We start from the raw sequence: 26,552 nt of genomic DNA on the forward strand, positions 1-26,552 counted from the left end.
CGAAAACAAAGAACCGTGTAAGGGGACCAGTTGCTCTCGAAACTCACTTCAGAAACCAGGATATCGATGTGTGTGTGGTATCTGAAACACATCCTTCAACCGATGTGCCTGATGCAGTTGTGAATATTCCTGAGTATGCAATCTACAGGCGTGATAGACGTTGGGCTGATTTGGACAAAAGGAAAAAAGGTGGAGTGTCTGTCTATGTATGGAAAAATTTAAAAGTTTTGGATGTTTATCGTTCTAAGCTATACAAATTGATCTGTTTGACTCTGGTATTGCCTTCTGGATATCGAATGCTGATTTGTGGCCTTTACAATCCACGAAAGTACAATTACCGTGATGAAGATCTAATGGGCTATTTGGTTGGCTTTGTTGACTCGGTGTTGGAAAAACACCCTGAAATAGTCGTGGTATGTGGCGGCGATCTCAATCGATTGGATTTGCAAGAACTAAAGGCTTTGTCAGGGTGGGACATTATGGTTGATTTCCCCACGAGGGGCGATGCTATTCTTGACAATTGCCTAACCAACCACCCGGAACTTTTTGGAAAAGCTTATCCCATTCACATGCTAATAAAAACCGATCACAAAGGCTGTGTTTTGCCAGCGGGTCGTAAACTGAAGCCCATTCGTCATAAAGTGCTAGTGCGTGACTGTAGAGAACACCGCAAGCGAGCGCTGTATCTTGCGTTGGCGGATATAGACTGGGGAGATGTTACCGAGGCAACAAACATAAATGAGGCAGTCGGTCGGCTTGAAGAAAAGAGTCGCTCACTGATGGATAAATATATGCCTTTTAGATCTGTGCGTATGTCATCACGTGACCCTGCTTGGATGACTCCTCTCATAAGATCAATGTTTAGAGCAAAATCAAGAATCTCTCTCTCCAAACAACGAAGAACGCCTTAAAGTGATTAATAGCAGAATTTCGGAAGTAATTAGCCAGAACCGGAGAAACCCTTCTACAATCTTAGGGAGCCGCGAGTGGTGGAAAAATGTAGACTTTATTTCTCAGCGCCGTAACTCGACCTACGTTGCTCTGGATGAACATACCATGGACCGTCTTAATGATTATTTTGGGCAACTCTCTGTGATGACAACTACATGCGACCAATCAACATGCAAATTGCTGATGTGGAGGTTCCCGAATTATCTGAGAGAATGGTCTGGAATGCTCTTGGGAAATTAAAGAAAACTGCTACTGGCCCGGATGAGATCCCGTTCTGGATCTGGAAAGACTTTTCGGAAATATTTACACCTATTATTTCTAAAGTTTGGAACTTATCACTGTCAACGTACAAATGGCCTGAGTCCTGGAAGAGAGCTAACATCAACCCACTACCCAAGTTGGATATCCCGAAGGAGGACAAAGATTACAGAGGCATTAATGTAACACCTGTTATTGCGAGGGCCTTTGAAAAGGTTGTGTTTGAGAACTTCGCCAGGAAAACAGTCAAAGCTAGCCTTAGCCCCTCTCAGTTCGCATACAGACAAGGAGGTAACTGTACCAATGTGCTGATCACCATCCAGCACCAGGTGTGTAAATACCTGGATGACATTGACTGCAGAGCCGTTAGAGTTTTTACAATGGACTTCAGCGAGGCCTTTGACTGTTAAGCATAATCTTTTGTCAAACAAACTCAAACAGTTAGCGCTTAGCCCATACATAATCAATTGGTATCACAGTTTTCTTTTTGGTAGGCAACAAAGAATCTTCTCTAGTAATCACAGTTGCAATTGGAAGTCTGTAAACAAAGGGACTACTCAGGGCAGTGTCAGCGGACCGCACCTTTTTAACATTTTCCTTAATGATCTTGACATACGTTATAATGGTAATCCTATACTTTTCAAATACGCAGATGATTCTACTATAGTGTCTCCCGTTTATAACAAAGCAGACCCTTCTATAAATTTAGTCAATTTGTTTCTTAGATGGTCTAATGAGAATCAGACGTCATGTAACACTAGTAAACGTAAGGAACTAATAGTGCGGAAGAAATGTAATAATTATGTATATCAGCCTGTTAGTGATATCCCACAATGCAGTAGCTTACCTTTATTAGGAGTTACGTTACAGAGTGATTTTAAATTTACATTACACACAAAGACTAAATTGACTAAGGTGAACAAATGTCTGCATGTATTAAGAACTCTTAGAAAGGAACAGTGTACTCAATTAGAAATTGATTATTTTTATCCCTTGTTTTGCCTTGTTTTACATATGCCTTACCTGTTTATGGTGCGTATGAATCTAGTCTTAATGTAGTTCAAAATTTTCTAGATAGATGTCATAAGCGCCGCTTCATATCGTAGCCTATCTGTATTAAAACTTTTTTAGCAAAACAAGATTGTAAAATAGACAAGAAAGCACTGTCGACTAAAGCCTTACCTCCCCGTCAAAAAAAAAAGCAAATATAATCTCCATTGAGCAAGATATGTAATGCCTAATGTAAATACTGATCGTTTTAAAAATACATTTGTAAATAGGCTACTTTTTAAACATTTAGCTTAACTTAGTATACGTACAAATTTTTTTTCTTTTTTCTTATATGCTTATGTACCTTAGGATATGTATTTTTATCCTTTGACAATAAAGACGAAAAGAAAAAAAAACCACTAGCAGGCGTCCTTGTTCTGCATTATTATAAAACTTGGTGTGTTTCATCACTCAGCACATACATACATACATGCACATAGAGAAAATTGAATTTCTGCCGTAGCTCGACTGAAATCGAAGTTCTAAATGGCATGGAAACACCTTAGCTCGGCTGAAATCGAACCGAACTGGATTTCTCGTAATCGAGCTACGCGACCTAGATTATGCGATTGTAGCCGAGCTACTTAGTGGATGTAAACCCTATCGAGCTACGGAGTCGAGCTGTTTACTTCAGCACTGCCCCTTCCGGAAGTGACGAGACCACAAGCGGGAAACACAACAGCCTCGGTCGGCATGACACGTCACCTTAGCCGCCACTTTATTAGGAACACCTGTGTCTGGGCATGTACGCACCCATTTCCAATTAGTTGGTAAGTTATTAGCATGTTAGCAGGCTAACAGTTAATATGTTCACCATTACAGATTAACTTCAACTTAGTGGCCATTTTATTAGGAACACTTCTGTTCGTACATACAAACACTTCTTGTGAACACGGAACTGATAACTTTGTTTATACTCTTGAATAGCTCTTCTTCATGACGACAACCGGAAGTGTACCAACACGATGGGGTGTGTAGCGCCACCTGTGGCTCGGGTGCACAATGCACCTCACTCAATAGCTCGATTTCCTTGTGTGCACGTAGGATTGGATTTCTCTGGCACCCCTGCTGGGACCCTTAGCTCGATTACCGACAGCAGCTCGATTTGGATGTGCATGTAAACGCACTGACTGAGTTACTCACCGCAGTGTCTCCAGTTTACACTCGTGTTTCTTCAGTAGATCACAGAGCTTCTTCACTCCTGAGTCTCCCAGTTCACACCAACTCAGATCCAGCTCTCTGATGTGTGATGGATTTGTACAGAGAGCTGAAGCCAAAGCAGTGCAGGATTTCTCACTGACGCTGTCCCACAGTCTGCAGAAAGGAAATAGCATAAAGTGTTATCTCATACAATAAGGGAGTATTGTTCAATGGTTACATTGACCCCAGAACACACACACACACACACACTTATTGAAGCTGCATGCTGCTTTTGTTCACTTATTTGGACCTTATGCCAATCATCCGTCCATTATCTGTAACTACTTATCCTGTGCAGGGTTGCGGGTGGGCTGGAGCCTATCCCAGCTGACTACGGGCGAAAGGCGGGGTTCACCCTGGATAAGTCACCAGATCATCACGGGGCTGACACACACAGACACACAACCATTCACACTCACATTCACACCTACGGTCAATTTAGAGCCACCAGTTATCCTAACCTGCATGTCTTTGGACTGTGGGGGAAACCGGAGCACCCGGAGGAAACCCACTGATGCCCCTTTTCCACCAAAGCAGTTCCAGGGCTGGTTCGGGGCCAGTGCTTAGTTTGGAACCGGGTTTTCTGTTTCCACTGACAAAGAACTGGCTCTGGGGCCGGAAAAAACGGTTCCAGGCTAGCACCAACTCTCTGCTGGGCCAGAGGAAAGAACCGCTTATGTCAGAAGGGGGGGGGTTGTTAAGACCACCAACAACAGCAAGACTGCGAAAGGTCACTATTTTTAAGCGACGAGAAGCAGCAGCTGTACAAACGCGAAGTCATCCATTATTGCTGTTGTTGCTGCTGCTTCTTCTTCTCCGTGTTGTTGTTGCTTCGATGTTTGCGCCAAGGTTTATGCAAACGCAGCGACGTAACTGACGTATACAGCGACGTAATGACGTGGCTCCCCTTAGCACCGCGAGCTATGGAAAAGCAAACTGGTTCTCAGCTGGCTCGCAAGTTGAACGAGTTGTGAACCAGCACCAGCACTGGCCCCGAACCAGCCCTGGAACTGATTTGGTGCTAAAGGGGTAACAGACACGGGGAGAACAAGCAAACTCCACACAGAAAGGCCACATCAACCACAGGGCTCGAACCCAGAACCTTCTTGCTGTGAGGCGACAGCGCCAACCACTACACCAGGGGTTCTCAACCTTTTCTACTTTCAGGCCCACCTATTCATATTTGTAACGAGTCGGGGCCCATTAAAAAAAGATCCCCAATTATTTTGGCTCATCTATTCTCTTAGAATCTAATAATCTACTGTAAAGTGTATTAATGGAACACAACGTCACTCCCTGTTACAGCTGGGAGCTCAGGAATTAAATAAATGCAGTAAAAACAAACTGTTTCTGTCAGGTACGCGAGAGAGGCGGATGTATGTGCAGAAGTGTTCAGTTTAATACAGTGCAATATATACACAAAGTGCAGAAAACACACACAAAGGCAAACAGTCCAAAACGGCAGGCAAGATCAGAAACATGAAAACAGGTAAAGGGTCGGTCGAGGCGCAAACAGTACATCAAAGGCACAACGAGACCGAGAACAAGGCACAAGAATCAAGAAACCAGGAAAACAAGAACACGGGAAGAAAGGCTCGGTAATGCGTACTTAATGTAGTGTAATACTTCGCGATGCTACTGCATCAGTGCAGTCCTTAAATAGCCAAACAGAGAGTTCGCTAATTGAGTTCAGGTGCGTCTTGTTCATGGCGCGCGTGCTGGAGCTCACTCGGTGCTCACACAGCCCGAGGCGCGCCTTCAGGTGCACACGCCACAGCGCACAGGACTGACAGTTTTTAATTGTAGGTTTTGTATTTAAAACTGTATGGATGTGCCAGAAGCCAAACCCATGCATGCAGGTCATTCTCAGCCCAAAGGGATTAATGATCCAAAAGTGGAGTCTGGTCCATTCACACAAGAACTCATTGCCATGTTTGTGTTCAGCAAACAAGCACATTATTAAAACCAAGAAGTGGATACAGAACCCACTCAATGGGATTAGATCCTTACACGCTAACAAAGAAGGATTTTTCCTATGAGTTGGAAAATTATCCATCCGTTGAGTTCCCCGACATCTCAGACTACCTGCTGCTGCAGACATCGTTCTACACGGACACACAGATGAAAACCTGGAAGATCCTGGAGGAGAACAACTTTTTATATGTGGCTGGGTTAAAGATCTGGGGATCAGGACACTACATGATAGACGGCTCTAAGTGCAGGAAGTGTGTTTATTAGCAGGCGTGATATTTAAGTCAAGTCAAGTTTATTTTTATAGCGCTTTTAACAAACAGACATTGTTGCAAAGCAGCTTCACAGAAAATTAAAGACTTTAAACATGAGCTAATTTTATCCCGAATCTATCCCCAATGATCAAGCCTGTGGCGACGGTGGTGAGGAAAAACTCAGATGACATGAGGAAGAAACCTTGAGAGGAACCGGACTCAACAGGGAACCCATCCTCATCTGGGTGATAACAGAAAGCATGAGTATAAATAACTCGCTTCTATAACTGTGTCCTATAGAGTCACAAAGTATAACTGTGGAACCAGGAAATTCATTATAGTTTAAACAGGAAGTCTGTGTTGTTGAAGTTATAAACTGTTCATTGATGGAAACTTGAGTGCAAAACTGTTCATGACATCTGCAGCCATAAAGTTAGCAAGTCAGCTGAAGTCCTCAGATATAAATGCATTACTGTAAGAGTCCAGAGCGTCTTCCAAGTGTTGTGTGTGTTTTTTTTTAAGCAAGACAGAAAGGGTATATAAACAGCGTTATAAACATGGCTAGAAACAAATTGGACAGTGATGATGACAATACTTCGCAAAGCCTCTGTGAAAACAGCTTCCGTATCTGTGTGTGCTGATTGCACTCAAATCAGCGTCAGGTGTTCCCCATAACGACTGGGTCCCAATCACGCGCACAACGCGCTCCGTGAGTGCACGCGGCCGCTCGAGCTGCACCAGGCTTAAGTGCACAAAGGCGTGACAGTCAAGTGTTCACCGACTGTGTGACCACAACTTTTAGCTCGCGTGTATGTCGCTATCAAAATGCCTCATTTTCATCAATAACCCGTCGCAAAGCACCGCGAGCTGTAGTGAGACTGTAGCTTAATGAAGTGGATGTGACGTCAGATTCAACCCAGCAATTGTACCCTAAAGATTAAAAATTAGCTTCAACTTGAAAAAAATTCACAGAACACTAGATGTCGCTTCGCGGCCCACTAATGCGCTGCAGCCCAGTGGTTGAGAAACACTGCACTACACCACCGTGCCGCGCCTTATGCCAATCACTAGACTGATAATTCAGTGTATTTTTGTGAGCTGCTGTGATTTTTCTTATTTGTAAGATAGAAGTGTAAAGGATGGAATGATGAAGTAAATGTAAATAAAATGTAAATATTATTTTGGGTAATATTAGCCTCTTTTAAAACTGTTAAAAATAACGACAGTTTTTTTTTATTTATTTGCTAACAAATACAAACAAATACAAAGTAAGAAGGACAGAATGAAACAAATCAATACATACACATGACATACAACAGAAGCACTGACGTAACATTAACAACAATTTCAAAGGCTGGACAATACTACTAATATGTTAAAGAGATGTAACAGAACACATGGAGACAAATTCGACAAAGATAAACAAGAGCTATATTGCTGAATAGGGGAGGATGGGTGGGGTTGGTTAGGGGTAATGAATGTGCGTGTGAGATAGAGGAGGGTAGGTGGGGGGGATTTGGAGGGGTTTTGGGCCTTGAGTTATGGGTGGAGGGACAGTGTGTATATGTTGGGGGGGAGCGGAGTTTGTGATAGTGAGCACGTGTGTGTGTGTGTGTGTGTGTGTGTGTGTGTGTGTGTGTGTGTGAGTGAGTGTATATAAGCAGTGCTGGTCTGTGTCGGGGCAGGGAGAAGGAAACTGGATCATAATGAAGGAGAGTGGTGGTGGTGGTGGGGGGGGAGTATTATTTTATTTGCTAATCATTTGTGTTAGTAAATTTTTTATAGATAGTAATTCTAAAAATAATAGTTATTTAATAGTTAATTACGATGACTACCTGAGCACCTGTTCATGGCTATGGTGCCAGCCGCCCCTGCCCAAGCTAAATCATGATGGGACGACAGAGGGGAGGGGGAGGTACTGCATGAGGCAGGGCTCCGGGCCCGGACGCCCCACACACCGACACCAGCCCCCCATAACCTCCGCACAACACGCCCTACCTATCCTATATATGACTGTATATGACAAGAATGTGTGCCTTCTCTAAAATGTACTGCATTAAAAGAAGAGGGCATGCAGGGTGAAAACCTGCCCAGATCTCCACCTACACGCCCCCCACACCCTATGTAATCAAAGATATAAGCCTCCTCTAAGATGTATTTGCATTAAAAGAGGCAAGGAGTGCAGCGAAGCACCTGCAGAGGTTTCCCACATGCACTCCTCCCCTGCCCTAGTCTATCATGTTGTTCTTATTGAAGGTGGACAAATGGTGTGTGCTTCCTAATGTGTAGAGCATTTAAAAGAGGATAAGGCGCGCTGTGCAATACCAAGAATAGGTAGGTATCAAAGTGCATGCGTGGGGTGGGCGGGGCGCCGAGAGAACCTCGGGACCCTAACCCGGAGGGGAACCCTGACCCATCAACCCTCCCAATGGCACCAACCAACGCCAGTCCCACCTGACAGCCAGACAGGATGGGGCTGACCACGCCATCCCAGAAGCCCAGGTATAACAAGAGTAGATGAAGTGGGGGAGGGAAGACGGTAGCAGAGGGAGGGAGGGAGTGGTGGGAAAAATTAATAAATGAAGTACATAAACAAACAGAGATAAAAGATTCCAGCTTCCATCCTCCCTTCCCTAATATGTATGGCTAAGTATTAACGATTATGGAAGGATATTTGAGTGTGGCGTTGGGACTGGATCTCAGGCACAGAGGGGCAGGTCAAGTCTGTAAAAAGGTGAGGTAAGATGACCAAGGGGAGTGTGTATTCTGAGTGTGGAGTAAGTTGGGAGAGGTATGATTGTCCAATGATATATAATCTGCTAGCAGGTTTTTCCAATGGGTAATGTGGATTGAGTTCTTTGAGTTCCAGTTCATGAGGATTGTTTTCTTGGCGACAGTTAGTGCTACTAGAAGAAATTTATTGTCTGTGGTGTTAAGGTTGGTTGAAGATGTATCTCCTAGTATGCAGAGGGAAGGAGTTGCTGGGATGTGATGGCCAAGGATAGAGGTGAGCGAGTCTGTGACTTTTATCCAGAACCTATGGATTGGGGTGCAATGCCAGGATGTATGTGTCCGGGGTGTTTAGCATGCAGTGGGAACACGTGTCGGAGCCAAAACCCATTCTTGCCAGTTTCTGTGCAGTGTAGTGAAATCTGTGGAGTACCTTGTACTGTATTAGTTGAAGATTGGCATTTTTAGTCATTAGATAGATATTTTTGCAGATTTGGGTCCAGAAGCCGGCATCAGGAGTAATGGACAGGTCTGATTCCCAATTGTGGTATGGAAGGCTTAAAGTTTTTTCGGATTGTGATATAATTTTGTATATTTTGGAAAGGATTTTTTGAGGGGAGGGTATGTTAATCAGTTCCAAGATTTGTGGGGGGGGATGTCTAAATTAGGTATCTGAATATTCCATTTTGCTTGAATAGTTGATTTAATTTGAAGATACTGTAAGAAGTGTTTACCCTCAATGCCATGCTTCTGGACCAAATAGGGAAAAGAGACCAGTCTATTGTCTTGGATGATATGATGAAGATGAGTGATACCCTTGCCTATCCATGTGAGAAAGTTGAGTGGTTTTTTATTCCACCAGGCTGTCAGACTTGATGCTATGGTTGGAGCTTTGAAAGATGGATGCTTTTTGACTGACTGGCTGCAGAAAGGTAAGTCTGAGATCTGAATATCCTTGCAAATGGTTTGTTCTAGGTCTAACCAGGTGAATTCAAGTGAGGTGGGATGTATCCATTTGTAAATGTATTGAAGCTGGTTGGCCAGTGCATAATGGTAGAAGTGTAGCGCCTCTAGACCACCTAGTATTTTAGGTTTTTGAAGTGTGGTCAGTTTGATTCTTGGTGTCTTGTTTTTCCAGTAGAATTTAATGATTGTAGAGTCTAGTGATTTAAACCAGGATTGGGTAGGCTGAATAGGAATCATTGAAAGTAAATAATTAACTTTGGGTAAAACTGTCATTTTGATAACTGATATCCTGCCCATGATGGATAGTGGAAGGTTCATCCAGTGCTGGAGGTCATCAGTTATTGAATTGAGTAGGGGGGTAAAATTTAGACCAAACAACTCTGAGAGCTTGGGGGAAACCCTTATCCCCAGGTATGTGATATAATTGGTGCATAGGGGAATAGGTGATGAGTGGGCCGACACATCCCAGCTGTTGGAATGTAATGGGAGGATTGCAGATTTGTTCCAGTTGATAGAATATTCAGAAATGGTGGAGAATGTGTTGATCAGTTCAATAGTTTCGTGTACAGATGTTGGGGGATTTTGTAAGAAAAGTAAGATATCATCAGCATAGAGACTAATTTTGTGATGTAAATTTGGAGTTTGAACTCCCTTGATGAGGGAGTTCTGTCGGATGGCGGCGGCTAAAGGTTCAATGAAGATGGTAAATAGTGAAGGAGAGAGTGGGCATCCTTGTCTAGTCCCCCGGTGCAAAGTGAAACTACGTGATGTTAGTCCATTGGTGATTACTGTGGCTGAAGGTGATGTGTATAGAATTTTGATCCAATTAATGAAGGATTCCCCAAAACCAAACCTCCCTAATGTGGAGAACAGGAAATTCCAGTTGACCCTGTCAAATGCTTTTTCTGCGTCTAGAGTTGCTATAATGGTATTTTCTTGTATGGTTGAGGAGTAGTGTATAATATTAAATAATCTGCGAGCATTGGAGGTTGAGATTCTACCCTTGATAAAACCAGTTTGGTCCGGATGGATAATGGATGGGGTGACCTCTTCTAACCTACGTGCTAAAGCTTTGGCGATTATTTTATTGTCAACGTTGAGAAGAGAAATTGGTCGATAGCTAGATGGAATTGTTGGGTCCTTATTGGGCTTGAGGAGGAGTGAAATTGTTGCTGAGGTAGTGCTAGCTGGTAGTTTTGAATTTTCTTTTGATTCATTGATCATCCTGATGAATAGTGGAGCCAAAATGGACCAGAATTGTTTGTAGAACTCAGCGGGGAATCCATCCGGTCCTGGTGCTTTATTGTTAGGCATACGTTTCAGAGCTGAAAACAGTTCTTCTTGAATAATAGGTGATTCCAGTTTATTTATTTGGGTTTCGGTTAGTTGTGGTAAATTGATATTATTGAAAAATGAGTCAATGGATTCCTGGTTGGGGTTTATTTCAGAAGAATATAGTTTGTTGTAGAAATTGTAGAAAACTTGGTTAATTTCTTCAGGTGAGCTGGTTAGCTTCCCTGCTGAGTTCTTTATGGCTGAAATTGTTGCTTTTTCTTTGTTGCGTCTAATTTGATTTGCTAAATATTTACCTGATTTATTGCTGTGATGAAAGGATTCTTGCCTTAATCGACGGATCATAAATTGTATGTGTTTAAGTATTTCATCTAGTTTGGATTTGCACTTTCTTAATTCATTTTGTGTTTCTTGAGATGGGTGGGTCGCGTTAATTTCCTCCAGTTGCTTAATTTTATGGTTTAGTTCAGTTTCCTGTTCTTTTTCTGTCCTTTTTTTGTGTACTGAAAATGAGATTATTCTGCCTCCAAGCACTGCCTTTCCTGTCTCCCACAAAAGGGAAGGAGATGATCCAGGGGAATCGTTCATTTCTAGAAAGCATGCCCACTCTCTCCTAATAAAACTGTTAAATTTAGGGTCTTGTAAAAGGGATGTGTTCAGGCGCCATCTGTTACTAGATGACTGTGGAGAGGTTCTATTCCATTTTATTGTTACAGGGGCATGATCACTGATGACTATGGGGTGTATTGTGGATTCAGCGATATTTGACATAATGGAGTTGCTAGTTAGGAAGAAATCAATGCGGGAGTAAGAATGGTGGACTGGTGAGAAAAAAGAGTAGTCAGTGGAGTCTGGGTGCTGAAGCCGCCAACTATCGACAAGACCAAAATCGCTCATGAACTGTTTTATTGTTTTTGTGGATTGCCAGATACGTTTGTTTTGGGAGTGATCAGATTTGTCTATTGTGGGGTCTACAACTGTGTTGAAGTCACCTGCAAGTATGATAGGACAGTCGGAGAGATTGGAGAGTGAAGAAAAAAACTTCTGAAAGAAAGCAGAATCATCTGTGTTGGGTCCGTAAACATTGGCTATTGTAACAGGGGCACTGTAAATTGAGATGTTTATAATGATAAAACGTCCTTCTGTGTCTGTGATAGTGGTATTATGAGTAAATGAGATTTTTTTATTAATCAAAATACAAACTCCCCTCTGTTTTGAGTTGTAATGTGCTGAATATAGGTGACTGAATTGTGCCGATTTGATGCGGGTGTAATCTAAATCTGAGAGGTGAGTTTCTTGTAGGAGGCATATGTCAGCTTGTAGTTTTTCCAAATGATTTAGGACTTTGACTCTCTTTGCCTGAGACCCAATCCCACGAATGTTCCAAGTCAAGATTGTAAGTGGTGCCATGTTATGGTCTTGAAGATAAAAATGTGAGATGAGAGGTGGAGCTGTGAGTGTGTGAGGGTGTATGTGCAGGCCTTGATACGAGCTAAGGAGGAGAGGTGGAGGGAGAGGGGTAGGTGTGTATAACAAAGTATTTGGGTTGTAAGGGGGAGGAGGAGGGAGAAAAGTAGAAAATATGAATGAAATGGAAGTCATTTTCTGTTTAGCATTATAGACATAAGAATCACAGTATTGGCTGAGCCTAAATGCATAATGGGCATAAATAGACAAGACATACATGTAGCTAACACATATAAACAAATAACATTAAGCAAAGTGATCAAAAAAGAGATGGAGAGAAAAGAGATGGAGTGAGCTTGAGGAAGAGAGAGAAAGAGGCAGAAGGCAATTATAGGCAATATTATTAACGTTAGCATCGGTAAGCAGCAGTATGTAAGCAGGAGGGGTGAGTGAATTGAATCTATTCTGCGCTGATCAGCATTGATACCTGGCAGTCAAAATCAAGGCAGGATGTAGTGTCCAATATATCACAAGTCTGCAACACCTTGCTAAAAAACGGAGTAAAACTTTCTTTTGTATGGGTACCTGCTCACATAGGAGTAGCAGGCAATGAAATGGCTGATAGCTGTGCCAAAAAAGCTGCCAGCAACAGCAATGTTGAGTTAGAAGTGGACTACAGCAAGGCTGAAGTCAAAAGCATAATAAAACGAAAAACTAGAGAATCATGGCAGTCTCTATGGGACAGTGGACATACTGGAAGGCATTTACACAGCATACAAAATAGTATAGGTCGATGTAGATCCTCAAACAGGAGTAAGGGAGAAGAAGACATTCTTTCAAGGATGAGATTTGGGCACACTAGGCTGAATGTCACCCTAGCACTTATGGGAAAGCATGTAGATGGAAGATGTGAGTTTTGTGGTAGCCCAGAATCTGTACAACATGTCATGTGTGAATGTCCTGAATATCAAGCAGAAAGGAACGTCTTAATGGAACAGCTGAGAAAAGAAAAACTAAGTTTGAATATACAGGAACTTTTGAGAGTAAGCTCAGGCCATGTCTGCTATAATTATGTTTTTAAGTTTCTGAGGGATACAGGGCTTATTCAGAGGTTCTAGTGTCACCAATCATTTTCTTTCTCTTCTTTTTTTTTTTTTTAAATCACCCAGGTTAGTTGTAGAATAGGCTCTTGAACCATACCCCAGTCCAGCAGGTGGCGGTAATGCACCTCATACGTTAAGTTGCCAACCGCCATAAAAATCCAAGAAGAAGAAGAAGAAGAATTGAGTCTAAATGGATAATGGCGAGTGAGCTGCTATTGAGGTATTTCACTCACGTGACCAAGTCATGTGATGCTGCCATTTTGGACGGCACGGCTCGAATCAGTTTGAATGCGAGGAAGGCGACAAATGAAAAACATAACAGAAAAAGGAGCGAGATGCAGAAAACACCTTCACTATCCAGCGACGTAGGGCATTTACAGGGTGAGCAGAGGGAGAGGTATTTGCAAAAATTGAGGTTAGCAGGCTTAGAGAACGACGTTTACCTGCTTCCACCAGGATTGTTCACTGACGTACGGAAGTACACGAAGCCCTCGTCTTTACCTGACTTCGGCCCACATGATCTGTATACCTATGTCGTTAAAAACCCATCGCCATACACAGGTATTGATCTGAAAGCGTATACAAGTTTGGATGCCTACAAATATTTTGTCAGGCTGGGTAACATGCCTACATCAGCGGGTCGTCCCTGGAGCCGGTGGTCGCCATCTTATTACAGCTAAGGTTTGTTCACATTTTCATTTACTTTCGGTCCTCAGGATAAACAAAATGTTATTAAATGTCATTGAAATAACTTCTTAGTCTGTTGAGACATGGCCCGTTATAAATTTGCTGTTACCAGGCAATGACTAAGAACTGTATTATTAAGGTCGGTGTAGTTGTAGCAGTGTATTAGCAACTAGCTGTTAGCACTAGCTAATGTCAACAACATCGTAGCTGGTATGTTACTGTAGCAATATTTACGTTCAGTCATTTGGATGACTGTTAAAACCTTTCAGTCTCAAGTTTTTCCTTTACTGGATTTACTAGTTTACTGAGCTAGCGCGCTTGGCCAAGCCGGGAGCCATCGCGCGCTCTCCGGCCAGGCCGGGAGCCATCGCGCGCTCGCCGGCCAAGCCGGGAGCCATCGCGCGCTCTCCGGCCAGGCCGGGAGCCATCGCGCGCTCTCCGGCCAGGCCGGGAGCCATCGCGCGCTCTCCGGCCAGGCCGGGAGCCATCGCGCGCTCTCCGGCCAGGCCGGGAGCCATCGCGCGCTCTCCGGCCAGGCCGGGAGCCATCGCGCGCTCTCCGGCCAGGCTGGGAGCCATCGCGCGCTCTCCGGCCAGGCCGGGAGCCATCGCGCGCTCGCCGGCCAGGCCGGGAGCCATCGCGCGCTCGCCGGCCAAGCCGGGAGCCATCGCGCGCTCGCCGGCCAAGCCGGGAGCCATCGCGCGCTAGCTCAGTAAACTAGTAAATCCAGTAAAGGAAAAACTTGAGACTGAAAGGTTTTAACAGTCATCCAAATGACTGAACGTAAATATTGCTACAGTAACATACTAGCTACTGTTGTTGACATTAGCTAGCTTGCCGTCCAAAATGGTGGACACCGGGGTGTCACGTGATCCTGTGACGTCAGGTGAAATACCTCAATAGCCAGGTAGTGATATTACGGTCGCGGTAGATTGTTCCATTGACATACAGTTTGTCGACAGACAGTGTGGCGCGTTTGCCCTCTTGCCTGAGTTGTTTCATTATGGGCAACAGGGCTCTTCTTCGTTCCTGGATTTCTTTGGGGAATTGATCGTTTAGTCCGAATGATGTGCCTTTCAATTCCTTTCCTTTGCTTTTAACCAGTTCTTTGTGTTTATAATGTTCAAATTTGGCTATTATTGGAGGTGGTTTCTTACTGTCTTTGGAGGTCAGACGGTGGACACGGTGGAAAGTGATCCTGTTAACTGTCTCCGGTGGAATTTTTAGGGATGATTGCATAAAGTCTTGGATTGCTTTCTCTGGGTTGTCGGGAGTGGCTGTTGGTAGTGGTATTCCTGAAAAAATAAGGTTGTCACGCATGCTACGGTACTGTAGGTCTAATATTTTTGTTCTTTCATGATTTTGTTTTCGTTGGTTAGATGGGTTATTTGGGTGGATAGATTAGTGACGTTTCCTTTGAGTTCGCTGTTTTCTAGTACAAGTGTGTCGATCTGTGACTGAGAGAATTCTAGACTTGCTTTTAGGTCTTTAATATCTGCGTGGAGGAGTTCAAGAATTTTAAGTTTGTTGTTGATGGATTCCAGTAGACTGACCTCGATGGATGTGTAGATAGCTGTAGTATTGCTGTCAGTGGTAGCGTGGTGCTCCGTGTCTGAGTCTGTCTCGGTAGACCAGTCGCGTGTTGGACGTTTCTTGGTCGGTTCAGATGTCATGTTGCCCGGAATGAAGAGGTGGCCGTCGGAAAAGGTAGGTAGACAGTTCAGTTCTTGTTGAGATGTTATATCCAGTTTATGCGGAAGGAATTGGATTGAAAGTATTTCTGTAGTCCTGTGTTTACAAACAGTATTCAGTGCGCTGCCATGTCGTTCACGAACGAACCGTTCTTTTTGAACGAGTCTTCGAAGTGAACGACTAGAACTAGTTCGCGCTGCCTCTCGTTCTCGGTCGTTCGCGAATCAGCAGTCTCTGCTCGCTGGCAGCAGGGCGGTCGCTGAATCTCGGTCGTTGGCGAATCAGCAGGATCTGTTCAGTAGCAGAAGGGCGTCCAACTTGCATTTTGATCTGTGCAGAGCAGCGCCACTTTACTTCTTTAAGGGCTATCTGAGCCCTATTATCAGAGCGTTGACACATGCCAGGTCTTTAGTTTACAATTTAGAGCTCTCACTCAGCAATACATTTCAGTTCACAGCGAACGAGCTCAGCAGTTCGCGAACGAACGAACAGCCAGCAGCCAGCCTGCCTGCTGCCATACTGGGCTGGGCGCATAGCAACGGTTTCCATGACTGTGATAAACAATGAAGAACGTGGCTCTGGAGATCGCGGCATACTGTGTTCGTTTTTTTAATGTTAATGCAATTTGTAATAAAGTGGTTTGTTCTTTGTAATGAGCGTTGCTGTTGAATATGAGCAAAGTGGGTGTTACTTAATGGGTTTGAACAACTGCATGAAACAGTCTGCAAAGGAGGTCTCTTGCTCGAACAGCTGGAAAAGGTCTCGCTAGACGTGACGTCAATCGAATGTTCGTGCATAACAACCGTTTCCATGTCCATGACCAGGCCAAACAATGAATGATCATGAATGCAGCAGAGAGACATCGCAGGCTACTGTTCGCTGAATACGATGACTTGTAAAGTTGTTTATTCTCTGAAATGAGTGTTGCTGTTAAATAAGCAATTTTTTTTTTTTTTTTTGCTTAATGGGTTTGAGAGAACAACTGCATAGCCGGCAGACCATGGCTCTACTAAAATAAATATAAAAACAGCTTTATTCTCATCTACATTTAATTAACTTTCAGAGCTTTGTTTATGTAGTCTTTTTCAGATAATGCCAGGATAATGTTTTTCTTCCATCTTTTTCTCAAGCACATTGTAATGTATGAAAATCTATTGTGGATGGCACCTCTGCCACCTCTCGTTCACTCAAGATGAACTAAACTTCGGACGACAGCCATTGTTGTGCCGCTTTGGTGTGACGTCATCAAAATGAACGAGTGAACGAACTGAACGAACGAATTTCTTTGCTGAACTGACCGACATGAACGAACTGGCGGAAATGAATCGCCATGTCCCACCAATACCCGGAGTCTCGCGATAGTCTCAGTGCGTCATCCCCCCCAACGACAGTTTTGAAACTACATTTTCACCGTCTGTTCAGTATTAGTGCTGACAGATGTTTACAGATGTTTACATCTGTTTATGAGTGTGTGTTACTGTCAGAAAACTTGTGTTGAATTACAGGATGGTTTTCTTTAATGTACCGTCCATTGCAGGGCTCCATGCACACACACTTTTACACACTCATTCACACCTAAAGGGCAGTTTATCTTCACCAGTCCCCCCACTAGCAGGCGCCCTTGTTCTGCATTATTATAAAACTTAGTGTGTTTCATCACTGAGTTACTCACCGCAGTGTCTCCAGTTTACACTCGTGTTTCTTCAGTAGATCACAGAGCTTCTCCACTCCTGAGCCTCCCAGTTTACACCCACTCAGATCCAGCTCTCTGATGTGTGATGGATTTGTACAGAGAGCTGAAGCCAAAGCAGTGCAGGATTTCTCACTGACGCTGTACCTCAGTCTGCAGAAAGGAAACGGCATTTAGTCCATCAGGACAGAAAAAAAGAAAAAAGAGACCCAAGTTGAATTTTTTTTTTAAATTCTGATTTCCTTTTATCCAAGTGTTCTCATGTACAGTAAGGGAGTATTGTTCAGTGGTTACATTGCCCTCCAGAACACACACACACACACACATTGAAGCTGCATGCTGCCTTTTTCTGACTTATTTGGACCTTATGCCAATCACTAGACTAATAATTCAGTGTATTCTGTGAGTGTTACGGGTCCCAAAAAATGACACTGTGGTCTGGAGTAACATATTTAATGAAATATCATCTGTTGGGAATACACAAAGATGCAGCAGGTCAGATAGCGCTCTCATTCACGTACATTCATTCATTGACAACACTTCGTTCTGATGTCAGCTCTTTGCAAGCTTCCTATGTGTATTCCTATGTGAGAGCGCCATCTGCTGGTGAATTTATTCTCAGCAGGAGTGAATTATATCACTGAAATTTCTATAAAGTGGCAGTTCTATAATATAAATGACATGTGTTCAGTCTTTTCTCTAAATCAAGTCTTTTTCCTATCTGTCAAATCACACTCTGCCTCATGAGCTGCTGTGACTTTTCTTATTTGTAAGATAGAAGTGTAAAGGATGGAATGATGACGTAAATGTAAATAAATGTAAATATTATTTTGGGTAATATTAGCCTCTTTTGGGCGGCACGGTGGTGTAGTGGTTAGCGCTGTCGCCTCACAGCAAGAAGGTCCGGGTTCGAGCCCCATGGCCAGCGAGAGCCTTTCTGTGTGGAGTTTGCAGGTTCTCCCCGTGTCCGCGTGGGTTTCCTCTGGGTGCTCCGGTTTCCCCCCACAGTCCAAAGACATGCAGGTTAGGTTAAAGGTCCCATGGCATGAAATTTTCAATTTATGAGGTTTTTTAACGTTAAAATGAGTTCCTCTGACCTTCTTAAGTCACCCCAGTGGCTAGAAATTTCATAATGTGTAAACCAAACTATGCCCAACATTTGAGAATGGCGCGTCAAAACGGCGCGTTGATAAACTCTTCCCTTTACTATGTCAGCAAGGGAGATGATCCCCACGCCCCCTCTCTGGATTCCCACCCACTGTATGGATTGCCCGCCCAGTTGTAGTGAGGAGACCATAGAGGACACAACAACATGGCATCACCTAAGCGAGCGAAACATGGAAATTGCGCTGTACATGGATGTGACAACACAGAAAAGAGTCTGTTTTTACTGCCGACGGGAGAGCCCCTGAAGACGCAGTGGCTTAATTTTATTTACTTCAATAATACGCCGTCGAGTCTACCTAAGACGGTGTATGTTTGTCGGAAGCATTTTCCTGAGGAATGTTTCCACAACTTGGGACAGTACAGGGCAGGTTTTGCACATCAACTGTCACTGAAGCCTGGGTCCGTACCAAGCATCCCTGCCGCATCAGCCACAAACACCGAACAAGTAAGTGTATAACTGTTAAGTCGTTTTGCCGTGTTTTAAAATCGGTGCGTTTGCAATGGCTACATTAGCTGTGCAGCTAACCGCTTCCTGCAGTTAGCCAGGTACTCTGTGCTACCTCTGTTATAATAGCCAATCAAAACAGTTTTTACAAAGACACCCACATTCTTTTTTTTAAGTCACTTGTTCATTTTATTTGTTTGTTCACTAAAAACCCAAACATTTGTTGAATTTATTTTATTTCCTCGCGTCGCACCTTAATGACGTCAGCGCGCGGTATTTTTCCCTGATTCTGGGCCGGGGTGTCGTGAGTGGCAGAGCAGCTCCATCGCTGCAATCCATTGAAAGTCAGCCCTAGATCCAATCTTTTGTCGGGAGCCGAGGTCGCGCGGGCGGCCCTCCAGCGGCACCGGCCACCTGTGGAGGCAGCGGTTCTCCCAGGGGCGAGTTGGGGGGAGGAAACGGCAAAGTCCCCACTCCTCCATGGTAAAACTGCTCAGTTTTACCATAGGCCTCAGGCTGAAAAAAACCCGACAAAGTCCCAGTTTTACCATGGGTTCGAGTTGTACCATTTTTTTAGACAGGGCGGACGGACCAGGGCATTCGCCAGCCTGGCCGTGCCTGACAAGGAGCGCTCTCGGCCGGCTTGGGAGGCAGACGGCAGCCCCTCCCCCCATGGCACGCCCCCACCCTCTACACTTCCCCGCCTCCATGCTTCTCATTAGCAAAACGACGCACTGGGAAAAGCGCTGAAATGGGGCTTTCTTCCAGGAGGCTATATCTACGTTCCAAGGGTTCATTTCGAGAAAGGCTGCGGATATAACATCCGGAAGCCTCCACAATCCCGTTTAAAGCATCAACAAACCACCATGCCATGGGTCCTTTAACTGGTGACTCTAAATTGAGTGTAGGTGTGAATGTGAGTGTGAATGGTTGTCTGTGTCGATGTGTCAGCCCTGTGATGACCTGGCGACTTGTCCAGGGTGAACCCCGCCTTTCGCCCGTAGTCAGCTGGGATAGGCTCCAGCTTGCCTGCGACCCTGTAGAACAGGATAAAGCGGCTACAGATAATGAGATGAGATGAGCCTCTTTTAAAACTGTTCAAAATAACGACAGTTTTTAAACTAAGTTTTCACCGTCTGTTCAGTATTAGTGCTGACAGATGTTTACAGTTGTTTACTAGTGCTGAGCCAGTGTGTGTTACTGTCAGAAAACTTGTGTTGAATTACAGTATGATTCTCTTTAATGTACCGTTGTTCTATCAAACTGTGCTACCTATCGAGATGTGCTACCCTGCGTCTTTGAGCAGGCCCATTTTTTTGAGCTCCGTTTCCACGCCCATCATTTCATGCTACCTTGCAGGAGTGACTTTGCTGGAATCTGAAATGTATATTTCAGAATATGAGAATAGAGTATCAAAACATGCTCCCCATGCTCTGACAGCGCCCTTGGAGGGACTGGAGGTGTAAAATAGAATGTGTATCTACTGGGAGCATTATTTGATGGAGAATATTGGTAGATCAAAATGTGCTACTTTAAAAATGTCAATCAAAACATGCAAGCCAAGCTTGGACAGTACACGTGACCTGGTTTGTAATGTAAATAAATATGTAATGTAACTTGTTGTGAGTTATATCTTTAGGAGATATACAAAAATTGTACCGATAATCAACGGGAGCAGTTTTTGACAAAGTAGCATAAATCGATGGACTCTGCTGTCGATTAGCGCTACGTTAGCATTTTTCAGTAGAACACCACAAACCATCAGAACACCGTCCATTGCAGGGCTCCATGCACACACACGTACACACACATTCACTGTCTGTGCAATACTTTTATAATGTGCAATACCTCACTCCATAATGTGAAATGCAACACATTCACCTCAGGACTGTGCACCTTACCTTACCTTGCAATACTTCATAATGTGTAATATTTTATTTTATAATGTGACTCTCTCGTTCTAAATTGAGCGTAGGTGTGAATGTGAGTGTGAATGGTTGTCTGTGTCTATGTGTCAGCCCTGTGATGACCTGGCGACTTGTCCAGGGTGTACCCCGCCTTTCGCCCGTAGTCAGCTGGGATAGGCTTCAGCTTGCCTGCGACCCTGTAGAACAGGATAAAGCGGCTACAGATGATGAGATGAGATGAGTTGAAACTCTCTCATGCAATAATTTATAATGTGACTCTCTCTGTGCAATGAGCAATACCTCACTCCATAATGTGTAACACAACACATACACCTCAGGACTGTGCACCTTACCCCCCTTTTTTTCCCTTCCTCTCTCTCTCTACACGCTGTTTGCACTGTTATTGGAGATGCTTTAATCTCATCGTACATGTGTATAGTGACAATAAAGGCATTCTATTCTATTCTAAAGGGCAGTTTATCTTCCCCAGTCCCCCCACTAGCAGGCGCCCTTGTTCTGCATTATTATAAAACTTAGTGTGTTTCATCACTGAGTTACTCACCGCAGTGTCTCCAGTTTACACTCGTGTTTCTTCAGTAGATCACAGAGCTTCTCCACTCCTGAGTCTCCCAGTTCACACACACTCAGATCCAGCTCTCTGATGTGTGATGGATTTGTACAGAGAGCTGAAGCCAAAGCAGTGCAGGATTTCTCACTGACGCTGTTCCTCAGTCTGCAGAAAGGAAACGGCATTTAGTCCATCAGGACAGAAAAAAAGAAAAGGAGACCAGAGTTGAAAATTGTTAATACATTTTAAAAATTCTGATTTCCTTTTATCCAAGTGTTCTCATGTACACTAAGGGAGTATTGTTCAGTGGTTACATTGCCCCCCAGAAACAAACACACACACACACACACACACACACACACACACAAATTGTGCTGCCTTTTGTGAACTTATTTGGACCTTATGCCTGTTCCATGACAATAAGACCCTCTTCAAAAGTTTTATTGACACATTTTAATGGCAACCTCCATCTTCCTCCCCTCGAACGACCACATCCACTTCCGCTCCTTTCACAATACGAGTTTCACCTTTGTCATTCAGTGGAAGGAAACATGTGAACATATACAGCTTTAGCAAATTAAATACAACAAAAATCATAAACATGCAAAACATACACTACCGTTCAAAAGTTTGGGGTCACCCAGACAATTTTGTGTTTTCCATGAAAAGTCACACTTTTATTTACCACCATAAGTTGTAAAATGAATAGAAAATATAGTCCAGACATTTTTCTGGCCATTTTGAGCATTTAATCGACCCCACAAATGTGATGCTCCAGAAACTCAATCTGCTCAAAGGAAGGTCAGTTTTATAGCTTCTCTAAAGAGCTAAACTGTTTTCAGCTGTGCTAACATGATTGTACAAGGGTTTTCTAATCATCCATTAGCCTTCTGAGGCAATGAGCAAACACATTGTACCATTAGAACACTGGAGTGATAGTTGCTGGAAATGGGCCTCTATACACCAGGGGCGATTTCTCAGAGACAACAAGGGAAGCCGAGCTTCCCCTAAAATCCTCTCCCCAAACTGCAGCATCTATGACATTGAATTCTCATTAAAACAATAACTTGCATAACATAATATATGCCCAAGATTTTATTTACATTCATAATTATCCTGTAACTTATTTGAGTGATGTCTGACGAACTTGCAGTTCGCTACGAGAATCACCTTTCCTGCCAGGCTGTAACCAGCGTTGCCAGATGCTGCTGACGGTTTCCAGCCAAAATATGTTCAAAACCCGCCAAAATGCACTTAAAACAGCCCAATCTGGCAACACTGGCTGTCACCTTTCTTATTTCAATGGGCTCTATGGACTGGCAGCCGGGTATCCGTTGCAGTCTATGAGACGGCTCTGAACAGCCAATTTTGGCTAGTTGTTATTGGTTAAAATCGACAAAATCGTCACTTCCAGGGAAGCCGGGCTTCTCTGGGACTAACGAGACAGTGGGAGGGGCAAGAAGCCGGGCTGATGAAGGATTATTGGAGGTAGTGTTTGAAAGACATGAGGAGGGCGGGCTCTGTACTTCGGCGTCGGCGAGGAACACGGAAGCATGATCAGTCCCTAGCGGATGTCGAGAAAGTGTAGTCGTGTGCCAAAGTGCTGTCCGAATTTCTTTTCATATAAACATTTCTTCTCATTGATGTCTCTGTACATTACTCTGTAAATAAATGTAAATATTACTCGTTGTGCTCCGTTAACTTTCATCCATTCTATCAGTTTGATCATTCGTGAATTCACTCGTTTATTTCATTTGTAGTTCAATCTGGTTGTAGGCTAGCTTGAGCCTTATTGGGATCTGCAGTGCTAGCTGCTAACAGAAATTGGTGAAGTCTCTGGAAAGAACAACCAGCTGGTATGACAGGGTCACAGACCATTTTCTGGAAAAGGAGCGGAGGGCAGAATTTGTGCATAAATAGTGTGCATCATATAATGTTCATGAATCTGAAGTGTGTATATTGTTCAGTAATGTTAAGAGAATGGTGGGCTCTGTGTTGTAGGTTATACCTGGGTATAATATTCAAGGTTCTGTGTGTTGCATAGCCTACCTGGTTATGAATTTCCAGACTGTGTTGCAGAAGATGTTCAAGGATGTGTTGCACAGCTGGGTGTTGTGTTAAAGACTCGGTGTTGCATATCAGGGTATGATGTTCAAGGCTCTTCATTGAATAGCCAGTGATTTTTGGATGTTTGATATTTTTGATTAAGGATATGAGGCACTAGCCTGGCAAGCCAGACTATAACATGAAATGTACAAGCAAAAATACTTTCTGCCACTAGGTAGGGTTTTCTAGTTCACTATGCTAATGGGGCACACCTTTCTATGCTTTGATATCCGGCCTACAGGTTTTACGATGAATGCGTAAAATGGGCTTCCCCTGTTTTAAAAACCAGCAGCCGCCACTGCTATACACCTATGTAGATATTGCACCAAAAACCAGACATTTGCAGCTAGAATAGTCATTTACCACATTAGCAATGTATAGAGTGTATTTCTGATTAGTTTAAAGTGATCTTCATTGAAAAGAACAGTGCTTTTCTTTCAAAAATAAGGACATTTCAAAGTGACCCCAAACTTTTGAACGGTAGTGTATGACATATCTGAAAGTTAACAACGCCAATCACTAGACTGATAATTCAGTGTATTTTTGTGAGCTGCTGTGACTTTTTTTTATTTGTAAGATAGAAGTGTAACGGATGGCAGGGGCGTCACTAGGAATTAAGCTTTACAGGGGCACTGCACAATGCACCATAACGTTCCTGTCCCCAACCTATGCAAAGTGGATAATTCTCATGCTCTCGTGGATGAAGTTATGCGAGGAATAGGTCAACGAGACGGAAAACACATCCCAGTCCCCAAAAAATTTATTGTTGGCATTTGGGCTTTTAATGCATGCTGATGCTAAACGTGTCACCTCAACTCTCACGATTCACAAACTTAGCTGGTTAGTTATGACTGACTAGCACATAGCCTACAACCTTAATCTGACCTCTCTCACCCTCCTCCTCATCTGTCACTGTTTCCCTGCCCCTGTCTCTGCTTCGTGAGAAGAATTGTCTGATATCCATCTGGAAAAGTCATTTAATATCATTTAATTCGATGTAGTTTAATGGGTTCGTTAGAATATGGTTTGCTTAGTTTTGTTGCAAGAACTTCGCGCTACCTTAACTCATCCAGAGCCCGTTCTCTGACTCATCCAAAGAGTAGACTCATCTCTCCAGTAGGCTAAATGGACTCATGGCACGCCGCATGCACGCTATGTTTACAGTGAGAATCTCCCAGACCAATCAGAAAATTAGTTAGAAAGAAGAGGCGATAGAAGTTTGAAACACACTCTGTCCTACAACTTACAGTAGATAAATGATCTGCCAAAGAAACTAGTTTGTTACGAAAATCTTTCAACATTTTCTTACTGGGGCACAGCTGATTTTTACTGGGGCACGTACCCCAGTAAAAAAGGCCTAGTGACACCCCTGAAGGATGGAATGATGAAGTAAATGAAAATAAAATGTAAATATTATTTTGGGTAATATTAGCCTCTTTTAAAACTGTTAAAAATAACGACAGTTTTTAAACTAAGTTTTCACCGTCTGTTCAGTATTAGTGCTGACAGATGTTTACAGCTGTTTACATCTGTTTACTAGTGCTGAGCCAGTGTGTGTTACTGTCAGAAAACTTGTGTTGAATTACAGTATGATTCTCTTTAATGTACCGTTGTTCTATCAAACTGTGCTACCTATCGAGATGTGCTACCCTGCGTCTTTGCGCAGGCCCATTTTTTGAGCTCCGTTTCCACGCCCATCATTTCATGCTACCTTGCAGGAGTGACTTTGCTGGAATCTGAAATGTATATTTCAGAATATGAAAATAGAGTATCAAAACATGCTCCCCATGCTCTGACAGCGCCCTTGGAGGGACTGGAGGTGTAAAATAGAATGCGTATCTACTGGGAGCATTATTTGATGGAGAATATTGGTAGATCAAAATGTGCTACTTTAAAAATGTCAATCAAAACATGCAAGCCAAGCTCGGACAGTACACGTGACCTGGTTTGTAATGTAAATAAATATGTAACGTAACTTCTTGTGAGTTATATCTTTAGGAGATATACAAAAATCATACCGGTAATCAACGGGAGCAGTTTTTGACAAAGTAGCATAAATCGATGGACTCTGCTGTCGATTAGCGCTACGGTAGCATTTTTCAGTAGAACACCACAAACCATCAGAACACCGTCCATTGCAGGGCTCCATGCACACACACTTTTACACACTCATTCACACCTAAAGGGCAGTTTATCTTTACCAGTCCCCCCACTAGCAGGCGCCCTTGTTCTGCATTATTATAAAACTTAGTGTGTTTCATCACTGAGTTACTCACCGCAGTGTCTCCAGTTTACACTCGTGTTTCTTCAGTAGATCACAGAGCTTCTCCACTCCTGAGTCTCCCAGTTTACACTCACTCAGATCCAGCTCTCTGATGTGTGATGGATTTGTACAGAGAGCTGAAGCCAAAGCAGTGCAGGATTTCTCACTGACGCTGTACCTCAGTCTGCAGAAAGGAAACGGCATTTAGTCCATCAGGACAGAAAAAAAGAAAAGAGACCTGAGTTGAAAATTGTTCATAAATTTTAAAAATTCTGATTTCCTTTTATCCAAGTGTTCTCATGTACACTAAGGGAGTATTGTTCAGTGATTACATTGCCCCCCAGAAAACACACACACACACACACACACACACACACACACACACACACACACACTTATTGAAGCTGCATGCTGCCTTTTTCTGACTTATTTGGACCTTATGCCAATCACTAGACTGATAATTCAGTGTACTTTTGTGAGCTGCTGTGACTTTTCTTATTTGTAAGATAGAAGTGTAAAGGATGGAATGATGACGTAAATGTTAATAAAATGTAAATATTATTTTGGGTAATATTAGCCTCTTTTAAAACTGTTAAAAATAACGACAGTTTTTAAACTAAGTTTTCACCGTCTGTTCAGTATTAGTGCTGACAGATGTTTACAGCTGTTTACATCTGTTTACTAGTGCTGAGCCAGTGTGTGTTACTGTCAGAAAACTTGTGTTGAATTACAGTATGATTCTCTTTAATGTACCGTTGTTCTATCAAACTGTGCTACCTATCGAGATGTGCTACCCTGCGTCTTTGCGCAGACCCATTTTTTTGAGCTCCGTTTCCACGCCCAT

General features: G+C 43.3%; 1 protein-coding gene across 1 annotated transcript in view; it reads right to left on the reverse strand.

Annotated features, from left to right (window-relative positions):
- LOC132888472 (NACHT, LRR and PYD domains-containing protein 12-like) overlaps window positions 1–26,552 on the reverse strand; it is a 49,154-nt gene extending 22,602 nt beyond the window's left edge. The window contains exons 1-4 of the mRNA XM_060924518.1: window positions 26,503–26,552; window positions 25,722–25,880; window positions 21,334–21,504; window positions 3,403–3,573 (exon numbers count right to left, since the gene is read on the reverse strand). Coding sequence (XP_060780501.1) covers window positions 3,403–3,573; window positions 21,334–21,504; window positions 25,722–25,880; window positions 26,503–26,552 — 551 coding nt within the window. The remainder of the gene's footprint in view (window positions 1–3,402; window positions 3,574–21,333; window positions 21,505–25,721; window positions 25,881–26,502) is intronic.

This window comes from Neoarius graeffei, chromosome 6 (assembly GCF_027579695.1).
Source record: "Neoarius graeffei isolate fNeoGra1 chromosome 6, fNeoGra1.pri, whole genome shotgun sequence".
Taxonomy (NCBI): Eukaryota; Metazoa; Chordata; class Actinopteri; order Siluriformes; family Ariidae; genus Neoarius; species Neoarius graeffei.